The 24434-nt window shown below is 41.5% G+C and overlaps 1 protein-coding gene across 1 annotated transcript; it reads left to right on the top strand.

The window, feature by feature from the left end:
• Nucleotides 1–17488: 17488 nt before the first annotated feature.
• Nucleotides 17489–23208, top strand: LOC119337180. The gene is made up of 10 exons (XM_037609302.1): nucleotides 17489–17766; nucleotides 17877–17966; nucleotides 18354–18619; nucleotides 19040–19128; nucleotides 19211–19314; nucleotides 19645–19750; nucleotides 19836–19911; nucleotides 20006–20117; nucleotides 21813–22344; nucleotides 22842–23208. The coding sequence occupies exons 1-10, from the start codon at nucleotides 17565–17567 to the stop codon at nucleotides 22930–22932; spliced, it is 1668 nt and encodes a 555-aa protein (XP_037465199.1). The 5' UTR covers nucleotides 17489–17564; the 3' UTR covers nucleotides 22933–23208.
• The last annotated feature ends 1226 nt before the right edge of the window (nucleotides 23209–24434 follow it).

Below are 24434 nucleotides of genomic sequence, written 5' to 3'. Positions count from 1 at the left end.
CCGGCCGGGGCAGAGCGGCCCGGCGCAGCGGGGTGGGGCGGCGGCACGGGGTACTGATGAGGGGAGGGGAGAGAGGGGTAGGGCGAGGGCGTTTTGATAGACAAGGCACAGCTTTGCCATATGCTAGCAGAAGGCGAAGAGCCTAGCTAACAGACGTTAGTTTGGCCACTTTCTTTGCCGTCTGCTAGATGATGGCAAAGATTCTTTGCCATCAGCTAGAATACCACAAAGAAAGTGGTCGTTAGGTGGCTCTCGCTAGCGGGCCACCCTGCCTCTTTGTCGTCCGCTAGCCGACGGCAAAGATTCTATGCCGTTAGCTAGCTGACGGCAAAGAAGCGGCTGACGGCAAACACTTTCTTTGTCGTCAGCTCCTTCTTTGCCGTTAGTTTTCTTCAAGTTGATGTCAAAGACCCTCTTTGCCATCAACTAGCTGACGGCAAAGAACCGTCTGACGGCAAAGATCCTGATTCCAGTAGTGTCTTGACCTCTTCAAACCCACTTTTATCAATTTTCTCAACAAGATTTTCACCCTCCGAATTATCGGGACGCCTTCTAGCTAAAGGTGACTCTTCTCCAGTCCTTTATCATCAATTTTAATTTTACTAAACAAGGAATCAATAGAAGAAACACCAATCATTTTAAGATCTTCATCACTTTTATGAAAGCAATCACTAGAAAACACTTTTTCTAAAAATTCCCTTCTAGCTCTAAGCATAGCGGTTGTTTTCTTACTTTCATCCATAGAAACATAAAGAGCTTTAATTGATTCTTCTACCTTAGGAACAAAAAATTTCATCTTGAGGTTTTCTACATCGTGAGAAATTCTATCAATACTTCTAGACATATCATCAATCTTATTTAGCTTTTCTTCTATTGTAGCATTGAAAACTTTTTGAGTATTGATAAATTCTTTAATATTGTTCTCAAGATCAGAGGTGTTCCTGTTATTATTATAGGAGGGATTACCATAGGAATTACCATAACTATTAGAGGAATTACTAGAAAAAGGCCTAGGATTAAAATGACCTCTATAAGAATTGTTATTAAAATTGTTTCGCGAGATAAAATTCACATCTATGGCATCACTATTTTGCTCAATCAAGGTATACAAAGGCACATCATTAAAATCAATAGGAACACTTTTATTTGCAACCAATTTCAAAAGAGCATCAACTTTTTCACTCAAAGAAGAAATTTCTTCAACCGAATTAACTTTTTTACTAGTAGGAGCTCTTTCGGTATGCCATTGTGAATAATTTGCCATAATATTGTCTAGAAATTTAGTGGCTTCACCCAAAGTAATTTCCATAAAAGTACCCCTTGCGGTGGAATCTAAAAGATTTCTAGAAATAAAATTCAACCCCGCATAAAAAATTTGTATGAACATCCAAAGATTTAACCCATGAGTTGGGCAATTCCTTAGCATCAATTTCATACTTTCCCAAGATTGTGCAACATGCTCATGTTCGAGTTGCTTGAAATTCATGATCTGGGTTCTAAGGGAAATAATTTTTGCGGGCGGAAAATACTTAGTAATAAAGGCATCCTTGCGCTTATCCCAAGAATTGATACTATTGCGAGGCAAAGAAGAAAACCAAACTTTCGCACGATCACGCAAAGAAAACGGGAATAATTTAAAATTCACAATATCATTGTCCGCATCTTTTTTCTATTGCATATCACATAATTCCATGAATGTGTTAAGATGGGACGCGGCATCCTCACTAGGAGTACCGGAAAATTTATCTTTCATAACAAGATTCAGCAAAGCGGCATTAATATCATAAGACTCCACACTAGTGGCGGGAGGAGCAATCGGAATGCTAATAAAATCATTGTTATAGGTATTGGAGAAATCACACAACTTGGTGTTCTCTTGAGTCATTATTACTACGCAACAAGATTGCACTCAAAAACAAATCTGGCGAGAAAACGACGGCGGAAAAGAGGGCGAATAAAACGACGAATTTTGTGAAATGGGGGAGAGGAAAATGAGAGGCAAATAATGTAAATTGCAAGGAGATGAGATTTGTGATTAGGAACCTGGTAGATGTTGATGATGTCTCCCTGGCAACGGTGCAGAAATTCCGTTTGATGTTCGCTTGAACTATGTCGGTATTTCCCTAAAGAGGAATGGATGATGCAGCACAGCAATGGTAGGTATTCCCCTTAGTGATGAGACCAAGGTTATCAAACCAGTAGGAGAACCATGCAACACCATGTAAACAGCACCTGCACACAAAGAACAAATATTTGCAACCCAACGTAAGAGAGGCGTTGACAATCCCTCATGGGTAAAAGGATATATAGGTAAAATTGTAGTAGATTGGATAAATAGATCTCGCGGGAACGCGAGATAAAATAAATTACTAAAAATTGCAGCAAGGTATTTTTGGATTAATAGAACTGAAAATAAAAGCAAATAAAAATATATCTCAAAGGCAAATATGATAAAGAAGAGACCTGGGGCCATAGATTTCACAAGTGGCTTCTCTCGAGAAAAATAGCACACGGTGGGTAAACAAATTACTGTTGGGCAATTGAAATAACTTCAAATAATCATGACGATATCCAGGCAATGATCATTATATAGGCATCACGTCCAAGAATAGTAGACCGACTCCTGCCTGCATCTACTACTATTACTCCACGCATCAACCGCTATCCAGCATGCATATAGTGTATTAAGTTCATAGGGAAATGGAGTAATGCAATAAGAACGATGACATGATGTAGACAAGATTTATTTATGTAGAAATAGACCCCATCTTGTTATCCTTAATAGCAACGATAGTTACGTGTCAGTTCCCCTTCTGTCACTAGGATCAAGCACCGTCAGATCGAACCCATCACAAAGCACCTCTTCCCATTGCAAGAAAAATCAATCTGGTTGGCCGAACTAAACCAAAGATTCGGAGAAGAAATACGAGGCTATAAGTAATCATGCGTATAAGAGATCAAAAGACTCAAATAACTTTCATGGATAAAAATGTAGATCTGATCATAAAATCAAAGTTCATCGGACCCCAACAAACACACCGCAAAAAGAATTACATCAAATAGATCTCCAAGAGACCATTGCATTGAGAACCAAGAGAGAGAGAGAGAGGAAGCCATCTAGCTACTAACTACGGACTCGTAGGTCTACAATGAACTACTCACGCATCATTGGAGAGGCACCAATGAGGATGATGAACCCCTCCATGATGGTGTTTAGATTGGATCTGGTGGTTCTGGAACTTGCGGCGGTTGGAATTGATTTTCATCGACTCCCCTAGGGTTTCTGAAATATTGGGGTATTTATAGAGCAAAGAGGCGGTGCGGAAGGTCACCGAGGTGGGCACAACCCACCTGGGCGCGCCTGGGCCCCCAGGCGTACCCAGGTGTCCTCTGCTCACCTCGGGCCCCCTCTTCGATACTTCTTTGGCCCACTGGATGTCTTCTGGTCCAAAAAAATCCACAAAAAGTTTCGCTGCGTTTGGACTCTGTTTGATATTGATTTCCTGTAATGTAAAAAACAAGCAGAAAACAACAACTGGCACTTGGCACTATGTCAATAGGTTAGTCAAAAAATTATATAAAGTTGCTATAAAATGATGGTAAAACATCCAAGAATGACAATATAACAGCATGGAACAATCAAAAATTATAGATACGTTGGATACATATCAAAGGTTCACTGAGCTCTCGGTGGTGTACATCAACAACCTGATCTGGGGGAGAACTTCATCCACACCATGGAGATGTTGCTTGCTGTGGAGAAGTACAAGGTGGTCGGGTTTGACCTCACGTACACCCGTGCTTGTGTCGGGTCTCATCAAAAGGTTGTCGTTGCCCAGATGTGCATGCACAATCACGTCCACGTCTACCACTACTGCCTGGCCACAAGGCCTTGCGAGCATTTCGCTAGGTTTGTCAACAACCCCCACTACATGTCCGCTATGATGGACATCACCAATGATGTAAAGTTGCTCAAGAATTCAGGCATCGACTGCCAGAATCTTGTTGACATCCAGGGCCAATACAAGATCGGGGGCAGCAAGAGGCATGAGAAGGACTCACTGGTTCACCTCGTCGAGGCCGTCATTGATCCCTACTACAGAGACATGAAGGATTCTTGCAACAAGGACAAGCATGCCTGGCACTCGGACTGGATGGAGAAACTCAACAAAGCTCACCTCATGTACGCGACCAAGGAGACATACATGAGCTACGAGATGTACAGGCGGATCCTTGAGATGAGGAAGTGCCTCCTTCCCCAAAACGGTCCGGGATCCAGCCGGAAGCAGAGCAATGGCAAGCATTGTCACAACGAGAAGTAGATGATGAGATGACCGTTTCTCCTAGTTTAGTATGCATGTAATTGTTTACTTTGGTGTGTGCAAATGTTATGTGTGTAGTCACTTATCTGATTATATGTTTAATTTGCTTATGCAATCATGTTCTTATAAGTATATATGTTGTTCTTCTGTGGACAGAGCGTAGATGTTGTGCGGACAAAGCAAATCACATCGCAAACAGACTGAACTAGGGAAGCCGTTGGTGATGATTTCATCAATCGCTGACAATTGTATACTGATGACCCACAAGTATAGGGGATCTATCGTAGTCCTTTCGATAAGTAAGAGTGTCAAACCCAACGAGGAGCAGAAGGAAATGACAAGCGGTTTTCAGTAAGGTATTCTCTGCAAGCACTGAAATTATAGGTAACAGATAGTTTTGTGATAAGATAATTTGTAATGGGTAACAAGCAATGAAAGTAAACAAAGTGCAGCAAGGTGGCCCAATCCTTTTTGTAGCAAAGGACAAGCCTGGACAATTTCTTATACTGAGAAAAGTGCTCCTGAGGACACATGGGAATTATCGTCAAGCTAGTTTTCATCACGCTCATATGATTCGCGTTCGGTACTTTGATAATCTGATATGTGGTGGACCGGTGCTTGGGTACTGCCCTTTCTTGGACAAGCATCCCACTTATGATTAACCCCTATTGCAAGCATCCGCAACTACAAAACAAGTATTAAGGTAAACCTAACCATAGCATGAAACTAGTGGATCCAAATCAGCCCCTTACGAAGCAACGCATAAACTAGGGTTTAAGCTTCTGTCACTCTGGCAACCCATCATCTACTTATTACTCCCCAATGCCTTCCTCTAGGCCCAAATAATGGTGAAGTGTCATGTAGTCGACGTTCACATAACACCACTAGAGGAGAGACAACATACATCTCATCAAAATATCAAACGAATACCAAATTCACATGACTACTAGTAGCAAGACTTCACCCATGTCCTCAGGAACAAACGTAACTCATCACAAAGCATATTCATGTTCATGATCAGAGGAGTATTAATATGCATTAAGGATCTGAACATATGATCTTCCACCAAGTAAACCAATTAGCATCAACTACAAGGAGTAATCAACACTACTAGCAACCCACATGTACCAATTTGTCGTTTTGGATACAAGATTGGATACAAGAGATGAACTAGGGTTTTGAGAGGAGATGGTGCTGGTGAAGATGTTGATGGAGATTGACCCCCTCCCGATGAGAGGATCATTGGTGATGACGATGGTGATGATTTCCCCCTCTCAGAGGGAAGTTTCCCCGGCAGAACAGCTCCACTGGAGCCCTAGATTGATTCCGCCAAGGTTCCGCCTCGTGGCGGCAGAGTTACGTCCCGTAAGCTTGCTTCTGATTTTTTTTTCCAGGGTAAAAGCCTTCATATAGCAGAAGATGGGCACCGGAGGGCCACCAGGGGGCCCAAGAGACAGGGGGCGCCCCCACCCTCCTGGCCAGGGTGTGGGCCCCCTCTGGTATTTTCTTCGCTCAATAATTCTTTTTAATTCCAAAAGTGACTTCCGTGGAGTTTCAGGATTTTTGGAGCTGTGCAGAATAGGTTTCCAATATTTGCTCCTTTTCCAGGCAGAATCCAGCTATCGACATTCTCCCTCTTCATGATAAACCTTGTAAAATAAGAGAGAATAGCCATAAGTATTGTGACATAACATGTAATAACAGCCCATAATGCAATAAATATCGATATAAAAGCATGATGCGAAATGGACGTATCAAGTCCCCCAAGCTTAGACCTTGCTTGTCCTCAAGCGGAAGCCGAAGTCGGAAAATATGTCCACGTGTTTAGAGATAGAGGTGTCGATAAAAATAAAATACGGACATGAGGGCATCATGATCATTCTCATAACAACAACATATAAAGATTTTATCATATGATTTCTTATGCTCAAGTAACAATCTATTCACAATGTCAAGTATGGATCATAAACTTCATTGGGAACTAACAAACTAAAATCTTAGTCATTGAAGCAATTGCAATTTATCATAACATCAGAAAGAGTCAAGAATAGAGCTTTTCAGCAAGTCCACATACTCAACTATCATATAGTCCTCTACAATTTCTAACACTCACGCAATACTTATGGTTATGGAGTTTCAATCGGACAATGAGAAAGATAGGGGCTTATTGTGTTGCCTCCCAATGTATTCACCTTTGGGTGATGTCAACAATAATAGTTCATGCTAACTTACATCCAATTGGATATATATATCAGGATCTTTCCAACATGAGGTGCTTGCCAAAGGATAAAATGAAAAAGGGAAAGGTGGAAATCACCTTGACTCTTGCATAAAGTAAAGACATAAAGTAGAAGATAGGCCCTTCGCAGAGGGAAGCAGAGGTTGTCATGTGCTTTTAGGGTTGGATGCACAAAATCTTAATGCAAAAGAACGTCACTTTATATTGCCACTTGTGATATGAACCTTTATTATGCAGTCTATCGCTTTTATTACTTCCATATCACACAATCGTATAAAGCTTATTTTCTCCGCACTAATAAGTCATACATATCTAGAGAACAATTTTTGTTGCTTGCAACATGACAACTTACTTGAAGGATCTTACTCAATCCATAGGTAGGTATGGTGGACTCTCATGGCAAAACTGGGTTTAAGGATATTTGGAAGCACAAGTAGTATCTCTACTTGGTGCAATGAATTTTTGGCTAGCATGAGGGGGAAAGGCAAGCTCAACATGTTGGGAAGATCAATGACAATATACTTTAATTGAGATGTGAGAAAACATAAACCATTACGTTGTCTTCCTTGTCCAACATCAACTCTTTAGCATGTCATACTTAATGAGTGCCCACAATCATAAAAGATGTCCAAGATAGTATATTTATATGTGAAAACCTCTCTTTCTTTATTACTTCCTATTAATTGCAGCGATGACCAAAACTACGTTTATCAACTCTCAACAACTTTTATGCCTCATACTATTTATATGTGAAGTCATTACTATCCGTAAGATCAATATGAACTCTTTTATTTATTTTTATTCTTTCTATTTTCTCAAGATCATAGCAAGATAGCAAATCCCTTGACTCAACACTAATCTTTATTATATAGCTCACGGACTCGGTTACATAGTGAGATCACAAAGCAAAACTCAAAACTAATTCATACCAAAACTTCAATCTACTAGATCAAGATATTACTAAAGGGATCAAACTAAGTAAAATGGTAAAGATATGAGTGTGATGGTGATACGATACCGGGGCACCTCCCCCAAGCTTGGCAGTTGCCAAGGGGAGTGCCCATACCCATGTGATTATGTCCTCGGAGGTGGTGAAGGAGTTGTTGATGATGTAGGCTTGTCTTCCATCTTCCAAGGCATAGACTCACCATCATAGAAGGTTGATCGAGTCTCCGGGATCCTCAAATCTGCAGCCAAACTCATCCTCTTGAATCTATATTCATACTCACAGTTTTGGTTTTGCAGGTCATAGATCTGGGCTTGGAGGTGCTCGATTTTCTCTTAAAGCTTGAAGATGGTCTCCCCAATGATCTTGGCATCCAGCTTGTGGTTGTTGGTGAACTCCATGATCATCATCTGGTTGGCGTTGAGTCCACGCTCCACCATCCCTTGGCACTTGAAAACTTGTTGCTCCATGGCTTCGAGCTTCGTCTCCATGCTTCCGGTATTCTTTGGCCCTCCACATCGCGGATGTGTAGCACCCCCTCACGCATCTCAATGGTTTGAGGGTGTTGCAGCACCTCCGCAAGATAGGGGTTGATAACCCTCTCGAAAAACTTGTCCTTGGGAGCGCTTGGAGACGTCATGATGCTCTAGATATGTCAGAAAAATAGCTCAAAACAAAAACAGAAGATTTTTGCGTGATACGGTGGTCAAAACCTTCGGGAGATTATATAATGAATTTTTACCGACCAAGAGAAGTAACATGCAAGAAAACGGAGTCCGAGAGGCAGACGAGGTGTCCACGAGACAAGGGGCACGCCCAGTAAGGGTAAGCGCCCTCCACCCTCGTGGAGGCCTCATGTCCTTCCCGAATTACTTCTTGCTTTCTAAAATTCTTAAATATTCCAAAACGGAGAAAAATTGCCATTAGAATTGTTTTGGAGTCGGTTTACTTACCGTACAACATACCTATTCCTTTTCGGAGTCCGAAACATTTTGGAAAGTGTCCCTTATGTATTCCTCCGGGGTTATGGTTTCAATGATATTGGTTTCGACATTGATAGGATTACCTGAGATATAATGTTTAGTTCTTTGACCGTTCACCACCCTCGGACTTGTGCCTTCGAAGTTGTTGATTTTTATGGCACCGGAACGATAGACCTCCTCGATAACGTAAGGACCTTCCCACTTAGAGAGAAGTTTTCCTGCAAAAAATCTGAGACGAGAGTTGAATAGTAACACATAATCACCTACGTTAGATGCGCGCTTTTGTATTCTTTTGTCATGCCATCTTTTAACTTTTTCTTTGAACAGTTTGGCATTCTCGTAGGCTTGGGTTCTCCATTCATAAAGTGAGCTAATATCAAATAACCTCTTCTCACCGGCAAGTTTGAAGTCATAGTTGAGCTCTTTAATAGTCCAGTATGCTTTATGTTCAAGTTCGAGAGGTAAGTGACATGCTTTTCCATAAACCATCTTATACGAAGACATACCCATAGGATTTTTGTATGCAGTCCTATAGGCCCATAATGCATCATCAAGTTTCTTGGACCAATTCTTTCTAGATCTATTAACAGTCTTTTGCAAAATTAATTTGAGCTCTCTATTGCCCAACTCTACTTGACCACTAGACTGTGGGTGATAAGGAGATGCAATTATATGGTTAACATCATAGTTAGCAAGCATTTTACGAAAAACACAATGAATAAAATGTGAACCACCATCAGTCATAAGATATCTAGGGACTCCAAACCTCGGAAAAATAACTTCTTTAAGCATCTTAATAGAGGTGTTATGATCAGCACTACTAGTTGGAATAGATTTTACCCACTTAGTAACGTAATCAACAGCAACTAAAATATGTGTGTATCCATTAGAGGCAGGAAAAGGTCCCATATAATCAAAGCCCCAAACATCAAATGGTTCAATAACAAGAGAATAATTCATAGGCATTTCTTGACGTCTACTAATATTACCAATTCTCTGACATTCATCACAAGACAAGACAAACTTACGAGCATCTTTGAAGAGAGTAGGCCAATAAAAACCGGATTGCAATACCTTATGTGCAGTTCTATCTCTAGCGTGGTGTCCTCCATATGGTTCGGAGTGACACTTGCGTAGGATATGTTCCTGTTCATGCTCAGGTACACGACGTGTAATAACACCATCTACTCCTTCTTTATAAAGGTGTGGGTCATCCCAGAAGTAATGTCTTCAATCATAAAAGAACTTTTTCTTTTGCTGGTATGTGAAACTAGGTGGTATAAATTTAGCAACAATGTAATTAGCAAAATCAGCATACCATGGAGCAATACGAGAAGCATTAATGACTGCTAATTATTCATCAGGGAAGCTATCATCAATAGGTAGTGGGTCATCAAGAACATTCTCTAATCTAGACAAGTTGTCTGCAACGGGGTTCTCAGCTCCCTTCCTATCAATAATATGCAAATCAAATTCTTGGAGCAAGAGAACCCATCTAACAAGTCCAGGCTTAGCATCTTTCTTTTCCATAAGATATTTAATAGCAGCATGATCAGTGTGAATAGTAACTTTAGAATCAACAATGTAAGGTCTAAACTTATCACATGCAAACACAACTGCTAAAAATTCTTTTTCAGTAGTAGCATAATTTCTCTGGGCAGTATCAAGAGTCTTACTAGCATACTGGATAACATTCAATTTCTTATCAACTCTTTGCCCTAGAACAGCACCTACAGCATAATCACTAGCATCACACATAATTTCAAAGGGTAAATTCCAATCAGGTGGCTGAACAATAGGTGCAGTGATCAAAGCTTTCTTAAGTATTTCAAATGATTCTACACAATCATCATCAAAGACAAAAGGAATATCTTTTTGCAATAAATTAGTTAGAGGCCTAGAGATTTTAGAAAAGTCCTCAATGAACCTCCTATAAAAACCGGCATGACCAAGGAAACTTCTTATACCTTTTATGTCCTTGGGACATGGCATCTTTTCAATAGCATCAACTTTAGCTCTATCAACTTCAATACCTCTCTCAGAAATCTTATGCCCCAAGACAATGCCTTCATTAACCATAAAGTGGCACTTTTCCCAGTTCAAGACGACACTAGTGTCTTCACATCTCTGCAAAACTCGATCAAGGTTGCTCAAGCAATCATCAAAAGAGGATCCATAAACGGAGAAGTCATCCATGAATACCTCACAAATCTTTTCACAAAAGTCAGAGAATATAGCCATCATGCATCTTTGAAAGGTAGCAGGTGCATTACATAAACCAAAAGGCATACGTCTATAAGCAAAAGTACCGAAAGGGCAAGTAAAAGTAGTTTTTGATTGATCCTCCACTGACACAGGTATTTGGGAGAAACCAGAATAACCATCTAGAAAGCAAAAATGTGTGTGTTTGGATAGTCTTTCTAGCATTTGATCAATAAAATGTAAAGGGTAATGATCTTTCTTAGTAGCTTTATTTAATTTACGGAAATCAATTACCATCCTATAACTTGTAATAATTCTTTGTAGGATCAATTCACGTTTATCATTAGGAACGACAGTAATACCTCCCTTCTTAGGAACGCAATGGACATGACTTACCCAATCACTATCAGCAACGGGATAAATTATACCTGCCTCAAGGAGCTTTAGTATCTCCTTTCTTACCACTTCTTTCATCTTAGGATTTAACCATCGTTGAGGATCTCTAACTGGTTTGGCATCTTTCTCCAATTTAATTTTGTGTTGGCATAGAGTGGGACTAATGCCCTTAAGATCATCCAGAATATATCCAATAGCAGCACGGTGCTTCTTCAGAGTTTTCAATAATCTTTCCTCTTCCTGCTCTGAAAGGTTAGCACTAACAATAACAGGATATATTTTCTTTTCATCAAGATAAGCATATTTAAGATTATTAGGTAAAGGTTTGAGCTCAAACACGGGATCACCTTTGGGTGGAGGGGGATCCCCTAGGATTTGAACAGGTAAGTTGTGTTTCAGAATAGGACCCTGTTTAAGGAATACTTCATCTATTTCCCTTCTTTCATTCATAAACATATCATTTTCATGGTCTAGCAAATATTGTTCTAACGGATCAGTAGGAGGCACGGCAATAGAAGCAAGACCAATAATTTCATCCTTACTAGGTGATTCTTTATCATGGGGTTGTCTATGAAACTTAGCAAAATTAAACTCATGAGACATATCCCCTAGGCCAATTGTAACAATATCCTTTTCACAATCAATCCTAGCATTAACAGTATTCAAGAAGGGTCTACCAAATATAATGGGACAAAAGTCATCTTGTGGGTAACCAAGAACAAGAAAATCAGCAGGATATTTAACTTTCCCACACAAGACTTCAACATCTCTAACAATCCCAAATGGCTTAGTAGTATCCCTATTGGCAAGCTTAATAGTAACATCAATGTCTTCCATTTCAGCAGGTGCAATAGCATGCATAATTTCATTATATAAGGAAATAGGTATTGCACTAGCACTAGCACCCATATCACATAAGCCATGATAACAATGATCTCCTATTTTAACAGAAATAACAGGCATGCCTACAACATGTCTATGTATCTTAGCATTGGGTCTAGTAATATTAGCAGTTTCACCATAGAAGTAAATAACATGCCCATCTATATTATCATCCAAGAGATCTTTAACCATAGCAATACTAGGTTCAACTTTGATTTCCTCAGGGGGTGTATAAGTTCTAGCATTACTCTTACGAACAACAGTTGAAGCTTTAGCATGATCCTTTATCCTAACACGGAAAGGTGGTTTCTCAACATAAGTAGTAGGAACAATAGGATCATTATAAGTGATAGTCTTTTCTTCAACTGTAATAGGTGCAACTACTTTTACTTCAGTGGGAGGATTATATTTAAACCACTTCTCCTCAGGGAGATCAATGTGAGTAGCAAAATATTCACAAAAAGCATCTACTATCTCAGAGTCAAGTCCATATTTAGTGCTAAATCCGCGAAAAGCATCGGTATCCATAAAAGATTTAACACAGTCAAACTTAGGTGTCATACCTGACTCCTTACCATCATCGGAACCCCAATCTTCAGAGTTGCGTTTAATTCTTTCCAATAAGTCCCACTTGAATTCAGTAGTCTTCAGCATATAAGAGCCAGCACAGGAAGTATCGAGCATGGTGCGATCATTGAGAGAAAGCCGAGCATAAAATTTTTGAATAATCATTTCTCTTGAGAGCTCATGATTGGGGCATGAATATAACATTGACTTAAGCCTCCCCCAAGCTTGAGTGATGCTTTCTCCTTCGCGAGGCCACAAATTATATATGTAATTACGATCACGATGAACAAGATGCATAGGATAGAACTTCTGGTGAAATTCCAACTTCAATCGTTTATAGTTCCAAAATCCCGTATCATCAGATAGCCTATACCATGTCAATGCATATTCCTTCAAAGATAAAGGGAAGACCTTCCTCTTAACAGCATCATCAGGTATACCTGCAAGCTTAAATAATCCACAAACTTCATCCATAAAGATAAGGTATAAATTGGGATGCAATGTTCCATCTCCTGCAAAGGGATTAGCTAGCAGTTTCTCTATCATACCCGAAGGAATCTCAAAGTAAATATTTTCAGTAGGTTCAGTAGGTTGAGGAGCAACTCTTTGCTCTACTGGTCGGAGTGAATATACCCCGAACACGCCCCTCAAAGGATTAGTTTCCATAGTAACAAGTGACAGAAAATTTCAGCACACTATATAAATGTTTCCTTACCAAGTTCCACTCACCAAAGGCGCTTCACTCCCCGGCAACGGCGCCAGAAAAGAGTCTTGATGACCCACAAGTATAGGGGATCTTCATAGTCCTTTCGATAAGTAAGAGTGTCGAACCCAACAAGGAGCAGAAGGAAATGACAAGCGGTTTTCAGTAAGGTATTCTCTGCAAGCACTGAAATTATAGGTAACAGATAGTTTTGTGATAAGATAACTTGTAATAGGTAACAAGCAATGAAAGTAAATAAAGTGCAGCAAGGTGGCCCAATCCTTTTTGTAGCAAAGGACAAGCCTGGACAATTTCTTATAATGAGAAAAGCGCTCCCGAGGACACATGGGAATTATCGTCAAGCTAGTTTTCATCACGCTCATATGATTCGCGTTCGGTACTTTGATAATCTGATATGTGGGTGGACTGGTGCTTGGGTACTGCCCTTTCTTGGACAAGCATCCCACTTATGATTAACCCCTATTGCAAGCATCCGCAACTACAAAAGAAGTATTAAGGTAAACCTAACCATAGCATGAAACTAGTGGATCCAAATTAGCCCCTTACGAAGCAACGCATAAACTAGGGTTTAAGCTTCGGTCACTCTAGCAACCCATCATCTACTTATTACTCCCCAATGCCTTCCTCTAGGCCCAAATAATGGTGAAGTGTCATGTAGTCGACGTTCATATAACACCACTAGAGGAGAGACAACATACATCTCATCAAAATATTGAACGAATACCAAATTCACATGACTACTAGTAGCAAGACTTCACCCATGTCCTCAGGAACAAAACGTAACTACTCACAAAGCATATTCATGTTCATGATCAGAGGAGTATTAATATGCATTAAGGATCTGAACATATGATCTTCCACCAAGTAAACCAATTAGCATCAACTACAAGGAGTAATCAACACTACTAGCAACCCACAGGTACCAATTTGTGGTTTTGGATACAAGATTGGATACAAGAGATGAACTAGGGTTTTGAGAGGAGATGGTGCTGGTGAAGATGTTGATGGAGATTGACCCCCTCCCGATGAGAGGATTGTTGGTGATGACGATGGTGATGATTTCCCCCTCTCGGAGGGAAGTTTCCCCGGCAGAACAGCTCCGCTGGAGCCCTAGATTGATTCCGCCAAGGTCCCGCCTCGTGGCGGCGGAGTTTTGTCCCGTAAGCTTGCTTCTGATTTTTTTTCCATGGTAAAAGCCTTCATATAGCAGAAGATGGGCACCGGAGGGCCACCAGGGGGGCCAGGAGACAGGGGGCGCGCCCAGTAGGGGGGGCACCCTCCTGGCCAGGGTGTGGGCCCCCTCTGGTATTTTCTTCGCTCACTAATTCTTATTAATTCCAAAAGTGACTTCTGTGGAGTTTTAGGATTTTTGGAGCTGTGCAGAATAGTTTTCCAATATTTGCTCCTTTTCCAGCCAGAATCCCAGCTGCCGACATTCTCCCTCTTCATGATAAACCTTGTAAAATAAGAGAGAATAGCCATAAGTATTGTGACATAACGTGTAATAACAACCCATGATGCAATAAATATCGATATAAAAGCATGATGCAAACTGGACGTATCATATACCAGCTTGCATCTGCCCACAATACACACGACTTGTTAGCAGGAATCGTTCGCGTTGTTATCTGTCTTCCCACACATTTATAGTTATTGACCTATTTGTCGCGTATCACACACATACTGTTAAATTAACCCATTTCTGTTGTTTTGCCCATAACAAACAGTTCATCCGAGCGAGCTATATGTCGTCTATCACACACACCTTGATCTGGCTGATTGTTTCTGTTGTCTTCGCTCATCGCAAACAGTTCATTCGAATGAACTGTATGCCATCTATCACACGCACCATGATCTGGCTGACCATTTCTGTCGTGTTACCTAATCACAAACAGTTCATCCAAGTGAACTGTATGTCTTATATCGCACACCTTTATCTGGCTGACCATTTCTATTGTTATGCTTGTCGCAAATAGTTTGTATGGATCAACTATTTGCCACATATCGCACACACAACTCTAATCAGAATCATGTTTGATGTCTCCGCCATAGCAAACAATTTGTATCATTTTTTACGGTTTTCTTACACCACCATTTGCGATTTATGCACCGCACACAGTTTCGTCGAAGGGTCTCTGATTATCGTGTCGCGTTAGCAGCATCCTGTAGTAGTGTTGGCCAAAGTAGATAGATAGATAGATCGGAGAGCATACAAAGCTATTTAATTATGCAGCAACAAAACCTCAAAAGATTCAATTGAATTCAATGGACAATTTGATCATAAAGTGACAATTCATCATGTCCCGACAAACACACCACTGATGACATCGAATTGATCCTTATCATGTGAGAAGGCTCACGAGAACATGGTATTGAAGATCTAAAAAGAGAGAGAACCATCTAGCTACTACTATGGACCCATAGGTCCTAAGGGAACTATTCACACATGGTCCTAAAGGCAACAAGGTTGATGAAAATAGCTTCGTCAATGGCTTCCCCCTCCGACAGGGCTCCGAAACAGGTGTCCAGATGGGATCTTCGCAGAACAGGAGCTTGTGACGGCGATAAAATTCTTCTAAAAATACGTTGGAGGGTTTTGGTATTTATAGAGATTTATGATGGTGAAATTGGGCTAAGGTGATGTAAGGGGGCCACATGGGCAGGTGGCGTGGCCTCCTTAGCCACGCGGGGTGGATGTGTGGGCCCTTTGGAGCTCCGCTCAAGGTCTCTTGAAGCTTCGTGTGTTTCTCGTTGCCCAAAAAAGTATTATGGCAAGTGATTTTGACCTCTGTAGATATTGACTTCATGTGAAACCAATAATAAGCAGAAAACATGAACTGACACTAGGCACTAATTTAATAGGTTAGTCCAGAAAAATAATATAAATTGCTAAAAGTATATAAACATGATAATATAATAACATGAAACAGTCAAAATTATGAATACCTTTGAGACATATTAGTGTGCGCTAGTAAATTATAATAGTAGCAGATAGTATGTAGCTCAATAATAAATGATGGTAGATAGATGATAGCTTTAGAATATATATTGATTGTGCATACCAATGACGAACCATATGCATGGAACACAAAATTAGTTTCTAAGCTTTTGAAATATGAGCACATGGATTTTTATCTTGATGGGTTGGGTAGTGCACATAATCCTTTAGCAAACCACCAAATGTGGTCCTCATGATAATAATAGGGACTAGATACATGTCAGTCGATTGGGAAAATTGGCCAGTCAATTTTTTCTGTACTGTATGATCTACAAAGAATGAGCACATGGCCTTCTTCTAGCTTCCGCCTGGCACTATTCACGATCTTCCTTGAACCGCCAATGACCACCGGCCCAGCCCCTACATCCAGCACCCCGCCCTCTCCTCACCTCCCACCACCGTCGTGCTTGGCACCGCCCATGGCCATCCGTCTAAGCCCCACCCGACCTCCAGATCGGGCACCAGCTGCTCCTGCACCCCCCGCACCCGTAAGACAGACATCGAAGCATTACTTCCCTAGCGAACTGGCACCCGTCTTTATTCGTCTTCATTCATGTGTCTTCAGGTTGGATTCTTTCGATCTAAGCTTCTCTTCATCGGCGGCGGTTGCTGTTCTGGTGCGTTGGTCCTATGGGGCCTTAGCACGACGACTTCTCAATTGTCTACTACAACAAGTTGTGCACGGCTCTGACGAGGGAGGGGCGATAACGACGGTGCACCTTCGGCTCGCTTCAGTGTTTGTAGTCGTCTCTAGATGGTTTATGAATCTGGACGTAATTTTTATTATTTCTGATGTTCATTGTACTTCCATGATTGGAAATGAATAGATCGACAGTTAAAAAAAAGCATGCTTTGCGAGTCGCCTTCAAGCTGGTCGTAATGGGAAGTATCATAATGTATGATACTACCTCCCTAATACATTAGTATCATATATTATTATATTTATTGCCATACATGACACATACTAGTATATCATTTATTATGATACGGTCTTTCTTCATTTAGTTCTATGCCACCTCATTAAAATTGCTAGTTGACTTGCCTGTTCCCTGCCCATGCTCCCATCCGTACTCCCATTTCATTGTTTTTCTTCTTTTTCCTTCTTAATCTAATCATCCCCTATTTCAACAGGGTGGGCCCTTTTATTTTGTTCAAATCAAATCAAGGCTCAGAGACAAATAAATTATCAATTCCCTCGATAAAGAAAAACCGACTCCTCCGTTGTTGCTATGCACTAGACCCAAAATGGACGCCGTACGATGAGGCCGGCGGCATAAAAACCCTAGCCCTCGGTCGCGCCGCGGCATGGCCACCGCCACGACCTACACGCTCCGCCTCACCCCGCCCCCGCCGCCACCGCGGCACCACGCTCCTCTCCTTCCGCAGCTCCGCCGCCGCGCGGCCGCGAAGGTGTCTGCTAGCTGGGTCCCAGCCGGCGGCGGCAACTCGGACGACGGGCTTGGCGGCTGGTGGCTCCCCGAGCAGCCGGCGGAAAAGGGGAGGGCAGGTAGATCTCTGACTGAGTACGCTGCTCGCTGAGTACGGGACGCGGAGAGATTGTACCTTTGAGAGGATATTTTGTTGTTCCGCTGTGACCCGTGGGGATTGCATTTGCAGGGTTCGGGAAAGCTATTGTGGTCGGGTTGGGTGCTTCGGCAGCGATCGCTTTGGCTGGGATCACTTGGCGCTCTCCATCCTCGAGGAAGTGTAAGTTCGTCCCCATTTTAGCCCCAACAACATAAATACTAGTCCCTGAAAGTTGTAAGAGGATAGAGGAAGTACAGCAGAGCATTGTAAAATTTGTTTGAACCTATGTTACCCAAGCTGCCAAGTACCTTTACTATTCTCACCAGCTTCATGCTGTTCAAAATATAAAGGTAGAGTTGGAGCTTGTGATAATCATTTGAATTGTTTGGTTGTTGGGAACTGTCTACTCTTGTACAACTTTAATCTCTGCTAACCTGCTATAGATTAGATTCACGTCTGATGTGTTTACGATGGCAGCGATGCTACCCCCCCTCCCCTCGCGATAAGAGTTAGCTCGTTTCAGGGTTATGGAAGGACTAGATAAACAATTTGAACACCGCTTTTCAGGTTTACAGCAACTTATCGGTGCCCCATTGCATTATGTTCAAGAGAAGCTTTCAGTGGCGGACTCCACAGAAATTCCTGAAGATGATGCAAGCGTCAGAGAGCTGGGTACAATTGATGTTTCGAGGGTGAATGTTGATGAGAGGAATGCCACATCACCTGATGATTCAAGCCAAAACCACATACCAGCTGGTGGTGTCCGTATTTCTTTTACAGTCCCTGTAGATCCCATGCATGAGGAAGCTTTGTCCATACTGAAGAAGCTACAGGTGTGTACATATTTACAACTTTGCATCTTAATTTAGGTTTCAGTATGGTACCTGATATGAAAAATCTTCCTTGTTGTTATTTTTCACTTGGATTCTCTATCTTCTTTGCATATTAATTTTGTGTGTTGTTGTGCAGTATCACCTAACAATTGATTAAACAAAGAAAATTATCTTGATCACCTAGTTCATATACTTGTCTAAATATCATTCATCTAAAAAAATACTTATCTAAATATCATACGATTTTAAATTACACTCCTACTATGTTTGAAATTTAAGTGTTTATGTAGTTTACACGACGTGCTGTGTATTTTATGAGTGACTTGTCAATCCCTTTCAGCCTAATTGTCTTCTAAGAAAAACCCAGTTATTTAAAGCAACATTAGTTCTTACAATGTTTCATCACCTTCTGTGCCTCAGATAATTGAGAATGATGCTAGCCCTGGTGACTTTTGTACTAGGAGGGAATTTGCAAGATGGTTTGTTAAATTATGCTCAAAATTAGAGAGGTAATGAAGCAATGCAGTATTTACAAAGCATCTGAGCTTTGCATGCCATTTTAATATTGCCTTATTTATCACTGTCTTGCAGAAAAAGGATGCACAGGATTATACCGAATCTAATAACTTCTGGTTCAGTCGGAAGTGCGTTCGATGATGTAAATTTTGATGACCCGGATTTCTTGTATATTCAGTGTAAGTTTCTATTTGCATTGAATGACCTAAAGCTTTGTGTAGTAAGTCCTTACATCTCAAAGATAGGCTTCATATCCACCTAGCCAAACCAATGCCGGTCAAGCAAGTCTTGGCAATGCACATGCCAAACTTTCGTAGTGCTTATGTATGATTTCGTGTTGAACCTAGTAACGAACAAATAGATGGTCTTTCCTTCCACACTACTTTGGCCATGCAATGTGAAGTGATGCTCTTTTGATTTCTGAGCCTACGCCTTCTGTTGTGAAACAAAATATTTTTAGTTGGATTTTCAGATGCTGATAATCTAATCATTGTTTTGATGGTGAAAAGCTTTAGGAGAATCTGGCATTGTGCCTAGCAAGCTATCAAGCTTCTTTGGAACATCGGCAAATGGCTCTCAAAGTGCCAACAGAAATTCCCACTTCCTACCTGAAAGGTACTAACATATGGAATATGTAGTTTCCCCTTAATGGTGATAACTGAAATGTTCTAATAAAATGTATTCCTTGTTGCTGATGTAGTTATCTGTCACGTTTTGATCTTGTTAACTGGAAACTACTAGTGGAGTATCCATTTGCATCAGAATTAGACCAAAAGGTACATATATCTTCTGATCTTTTTATGCTCTACTACAGTGTTTCTATTCTCTAGTTTCATTCTTCCGTGAATCCTGACTCTGGTTACAGTCCAGATGCTGAGTAAAAATGTTCATACGTTGGATTTGAGCGCTTGGCCAGATGTAACAGCGTCCGTATTTATGGACTTGTTTGGCGGTGACCACAGCATCGTCAGCAAAGTTTTTGGTATGATTTGCTAATAATTTATTTATATATGCCGTCAATTGGTTGCAAGGCTATGATTTTCTATAAATTGCATTACTAAGAGTAATAGGCTTACCAAGACTACAATTTTCTTTGTCATTTTGATGATTTCTTGTTTTAGTGACTGGGAGCTCTGTTTTACTTTGCCATATGCTAATGGTGTGTTTCAACTTGTTTTTACATGTGCTTTGTTTCAGTGTAGCCATGCATCTCTGCGGTCTCTCTTTCAGTTGTTTGGCTTATTTTTGCTACTATTAAGCTCATGCATAAGCTATGTTGTTTTTTATTCTTAAGTTGTATGTATCATGTAGCAGAAGTACTACAGCAGGCACACCCACAAGGCTATATGCCTGTGCACGCAGCAGCACAGGCAGGGCCCTTACATCTGTTGACTTGGTCTCGAACTCAGTCAATTGGTACCAGACTAGGATTGGCACCTAATTTGTTGCAGGTTCAGTTAGTTTGGTAGTCTGGAGAGACACCTGATTGGAAGTCTCTTGAGTTCATCTTAGCTTCAGATTCTATTTCCATCAACTTGGTTTCAGAGTCAGTCACTTAGCACCAGATTAGAGTTTGGCACTAATTGGTTGCAGGGTCTGTTCGTTCCATATCAGGGGACACACCAAATTGGAAGTCTCTTGAGTTCATACTAGGGTGGGGTTCTATTTCAATATTACTAGAGGATTGACTCTATTGTAAAGAGAGGGGATGTACAGGGAAGACAAATAGACAGTCAATCTATAAACTATTTAAAATGGAGGCTTACCTCCAAGAACCCCGACCATCTTGCACCTGCACTCCACAATGGCAGACCACTAGACTAATCCCCATGTTCTCGTCCAACCACCACCTATGTTTACCCTCTACACAATAAGTCCCATGGCAGTGTAACTTCTCAGCTGCTGGGAAAACCTCACTGCTTATTGTTTTGTCCATATGATATTACCTAGTAGACCCCTGAGCGTCTCACCCTTCAGGTTTTCTTCTTCTCTGTACTGTACGAACTCCCTGTAACACTTTGCAAAGAAAAGAGTAAGTTTGTTATGGTAAAGTTCCTTTAAAATAATTGGTTGTGGATTCTGCTATCCATCATTTACAGTAATAACGAAAGTGCTCTTCGCTCAGCATGGTCTGTTTGTCCTGAACCGAGATTGAACTGGGTTGTTTCTATGTAAACAATATGGATGGAGCTCGTGTTATCGAGTAAAGAATCTAGGGCTAGTTGAAACTTATAAATTTGGGCAACTTTGCCCTATATATGCTTGTCCCACTCAAAGCTTCTCTGTCTTGTTTGCCTGTTCAATGTATGAATCTATATTAGAGGGATCTAACTTTAACTTTTGGGAATGTTAAGTGGTTTGCAATGTTCTGGGGAAGACATTAAGTGTGCCAAATTAGGCCATTGCAGCCTGTGGATTACTTGAACTGCATATTTGTCCTGGTCCTTGATTTTATGATGATATCTTTGTTTTTGGTTTAACAACTGTTACAAAAAGTTGTGGAGTTATGGACAAGCATGACCTTAGCTGACTATTTTCTGTATGAATGCACCAGTACAAGAACTGTTGCTCGTACTAGATATTCCTCTCTAGTGTCATTTTGCGATTCATATTGTTGCCAACATCAGTAAGTGGATCAGCTAAGATCACTAACTTGTGCTATCACTGTATTTGATAGGAAACACCAGGCGCCTTCAACATCATAAGCCTGTAACAAAAGCGCAAGCGGCTGCTGCACTGACCAGTGGTAGAATGGAAGAAGTAGTACCCGATGAACTAAATAGACTTGAAGTAGAAAATCAGTCCCGGCTTTCTGCTGTGGGTGAAATGATGGAAGAGTTAATTAATAGAGGGGATATAAAACAATATTGGGAAGACAAGATGAAAAAGGAGCAAGACCGTGGGTTTGAAGTTGAGAAGCATCTTCAAGATGTTCTGCACGAGCTTGCAAATGAGAGGATGGATCAAGAAAAGGAAATTGCAGACTTGCTAAAAGAAAAATCAGCTTTAGAGCGTCAGAATCAGGAACTCGTATGTTTAAGGTCAGAAGTTGACGGCATGTATGATAGACTAGCCACTCAGAGTCTAGAGATCATGGCTGATGAAGAAAATCTGGAAAAGTTGTCCTCTGATATGAGCAGCAAGCACCAAGCTGTCACAGAAGCTAAATCATATCTTGAAGCTGAGAAGGAAGCTCTTACTATGCTAAGGTATGTCATTATACAGCCTTCACTTTTGGTTATGAGTATATGGTTCTGATACATAGCACCTGCAGACCCTGCACCGTGGTTTTATATTTATATGGTACTGCCTCTGTCCCAAAATATAAGAACGTTTTTAACACTACACTAGTATCAAAAACGTTCTTATATTATGGGACGGAGGAAGTACCAAAGAAACATTAGTTTGTCATCTTATGTCAGAGTGGGCACTGAAAATTTACGTGCACATGCTCTAGTTCAGGAAAAGGTGCTTTATCCTATAGTGTGAACTTTGCATATTGTTAAACCTGTTCATCTGCAAAAGTATAATAAGCGGAAAATAACCTGTCCTGCACTGAATGAAAATTATGTAGAATCTATTATTCTATTGATGTCAAAGGAGTGGTCAAGATCATCTGTCTGAATCGTATGCAAGTTAGCTCTTTTGTCCGGACTCACCATCCTGGATATCCATATATGACGCTAGTTTTTTTTTTTTGTATCAGGTCCTGGGTGGAGCAGGAAGCAGCGCGCGTGCATGAACGTGCTGAGGTACTCGAGAGGGCTGTGAGAAGATGGCGAGTCCCAGCTGATTGAGCCTGCACACAAAAATCTGCCATTTTATTTGGTGCAAGTCCCAACTTCCTGTAAAAAAAAAGTATGTTCATGTCGCCATCGCTTCGACTGTGTCAGTTACAAGTGCATGCCTCGCCAGAATGGAATGTCAGTATCTGCTAGGCCCATCTTTCCTTTGATGTTTATTAGCGACTTGCTTATGGCTGTCTCATGGGCAATGCCAGTTTTTTGTTGTTCCAATTCTAATGGTCTTGGAGGCTGCGACTCTAGAGAAATTTTGGGGGCTCCATTTTGCGACGATGCACTCTCAGCTGGGCAGGATTGCACGTATTGACGAATCTGTGCCATTCTATTCCCTATAATAATTTTGACGAACTGTGTTCAGATCGTCACTGGGGTATGTACTAGTGAGTTCCAAACGGATGGAAGTGGACGAGGATAAAACCTCTCATGGCGGCGACAATGGGGCTGAATCAGCCGCACGACGTTACCCACAGGCCACAAGGCCCACAACACAAGTAGCATTGAAGCACCCGTGCGCTCATCCCTCTGAGAGAAAAAGGACACGGCACATGAACCTATCTACCGCAGTTGGGTTCGTCACACGCAGGCAGGCAGAAGCGGAGGAGGCACGGCGCAGGATGCGAGCTCCGAACACTCATTAGCGAGCCGGAAATATCGGGTGGGCTGCTCACTCAATGCCCACCTCCCTTTCCCCTTTCTCCCACCCTCACCCTCTGACAGCCCCCCTCGCGAGACGGGTCCACCAAAACAATCGGGTGCAATCATACGCGCCAATGAAGCAGATCTTGCCGATGACGCCATTGCATTGTCCGTCGAGGTTCGAGTGTTCTGGTGGTGGCACAGGCATCATTTTTGAGAAATTGTGGGTGCATGTGCATGTGGGCTGGGTGGCCCAAAGCCACGCGGCTCGCACCACTCTGCATCGTTGGTTTTCAGCAGTCTGTTTATACCTGGCTACACACATCAACGGTCCAGATGATCAGAGACATCCCTTTCGGATGTAGATCACGGCAACATTTGTAAAATGAACTACTCTACGATGAACCCCTCCATAAACCTACCGTGCGAGTACGTGTGAGCCCAATGGATCTACCTGGAAAGGCCACTAGAAGCGTAACAACCACTCACTCACGCGTGGACCTGGCGGCCGGTGGGTGCTCCGTGTGCATGCCCCTTCCGTTTGCCGTGTTCCCCCATCGATTGCTCCAGCCCAAGCAAAACGCCTCCCAAGTGGCAATCCACCCATGTTTTCGTGTGTGACTCGCACATACGACGCGCACCCGATTATCGTTCGGCCAAACAAGATATTTATCAGTTTTTTTGTTCCTTTTTTGACAAATACTCCTAGATCTTTATCAGATTGGTCAGATGACGGGACAATGAAAAAAAAGGCCAGGGGAAAATTGGCGAAGCATCTCGTGCCAAAGGTAGCACTCCACTCATCGCTTGCACACAATCAAGCCTTGTCCACGAGTACTTTGGCCGGATTTTCTCCCCTC

The sequence above is a fragment of the Triticum dicoccoides genome, chromosome 7B, assembly GCF_002162155.2.
Source record: "Triticum dicoccoides isolate Atlit2015 ecotype Zavitan chromosome 7B, WEW_v2.0, whole genome shotgun sequence".
NCBI lineage: Eukaryota > Viridiplantae > Streptophyta > Magnoliopsida > Poales > Poaceae > Triticum > Triticum dicoccoides.
The sequence above is the reverse complement of the archived record's forward strand: the minus strand, read 5'-3'. Positions and strand labels throughout refer to the sequence as shown.

What these genes read in the sequence shown, in the direction of transcription:
- LOC119337180 (XM_037609302.1), top strand. Translation starts at nt 17,565, where the DNA reads ATGGCCACCGCCACGACCTACACGCTCCGCCTCACCCCGCCCCCGCCG. An exon ending in TCCCACTTCCTACCTGAAAG is followed by an intron (nt 19,751 to 19,835) that starts GTACTAACATAT and finishes TTGCTGATGTAG; the next exon opens with TTATCTGTCACGTTTTGATC. An exon ending in CATCAGAATTAGACCAAAAG is followed by an intron (nt 19,912 to 20,005) that starts GTACATATATCT and finishes GTTACAGTCCAG; the next exon opens with ATGCTGAGTAAAAATGTTCA.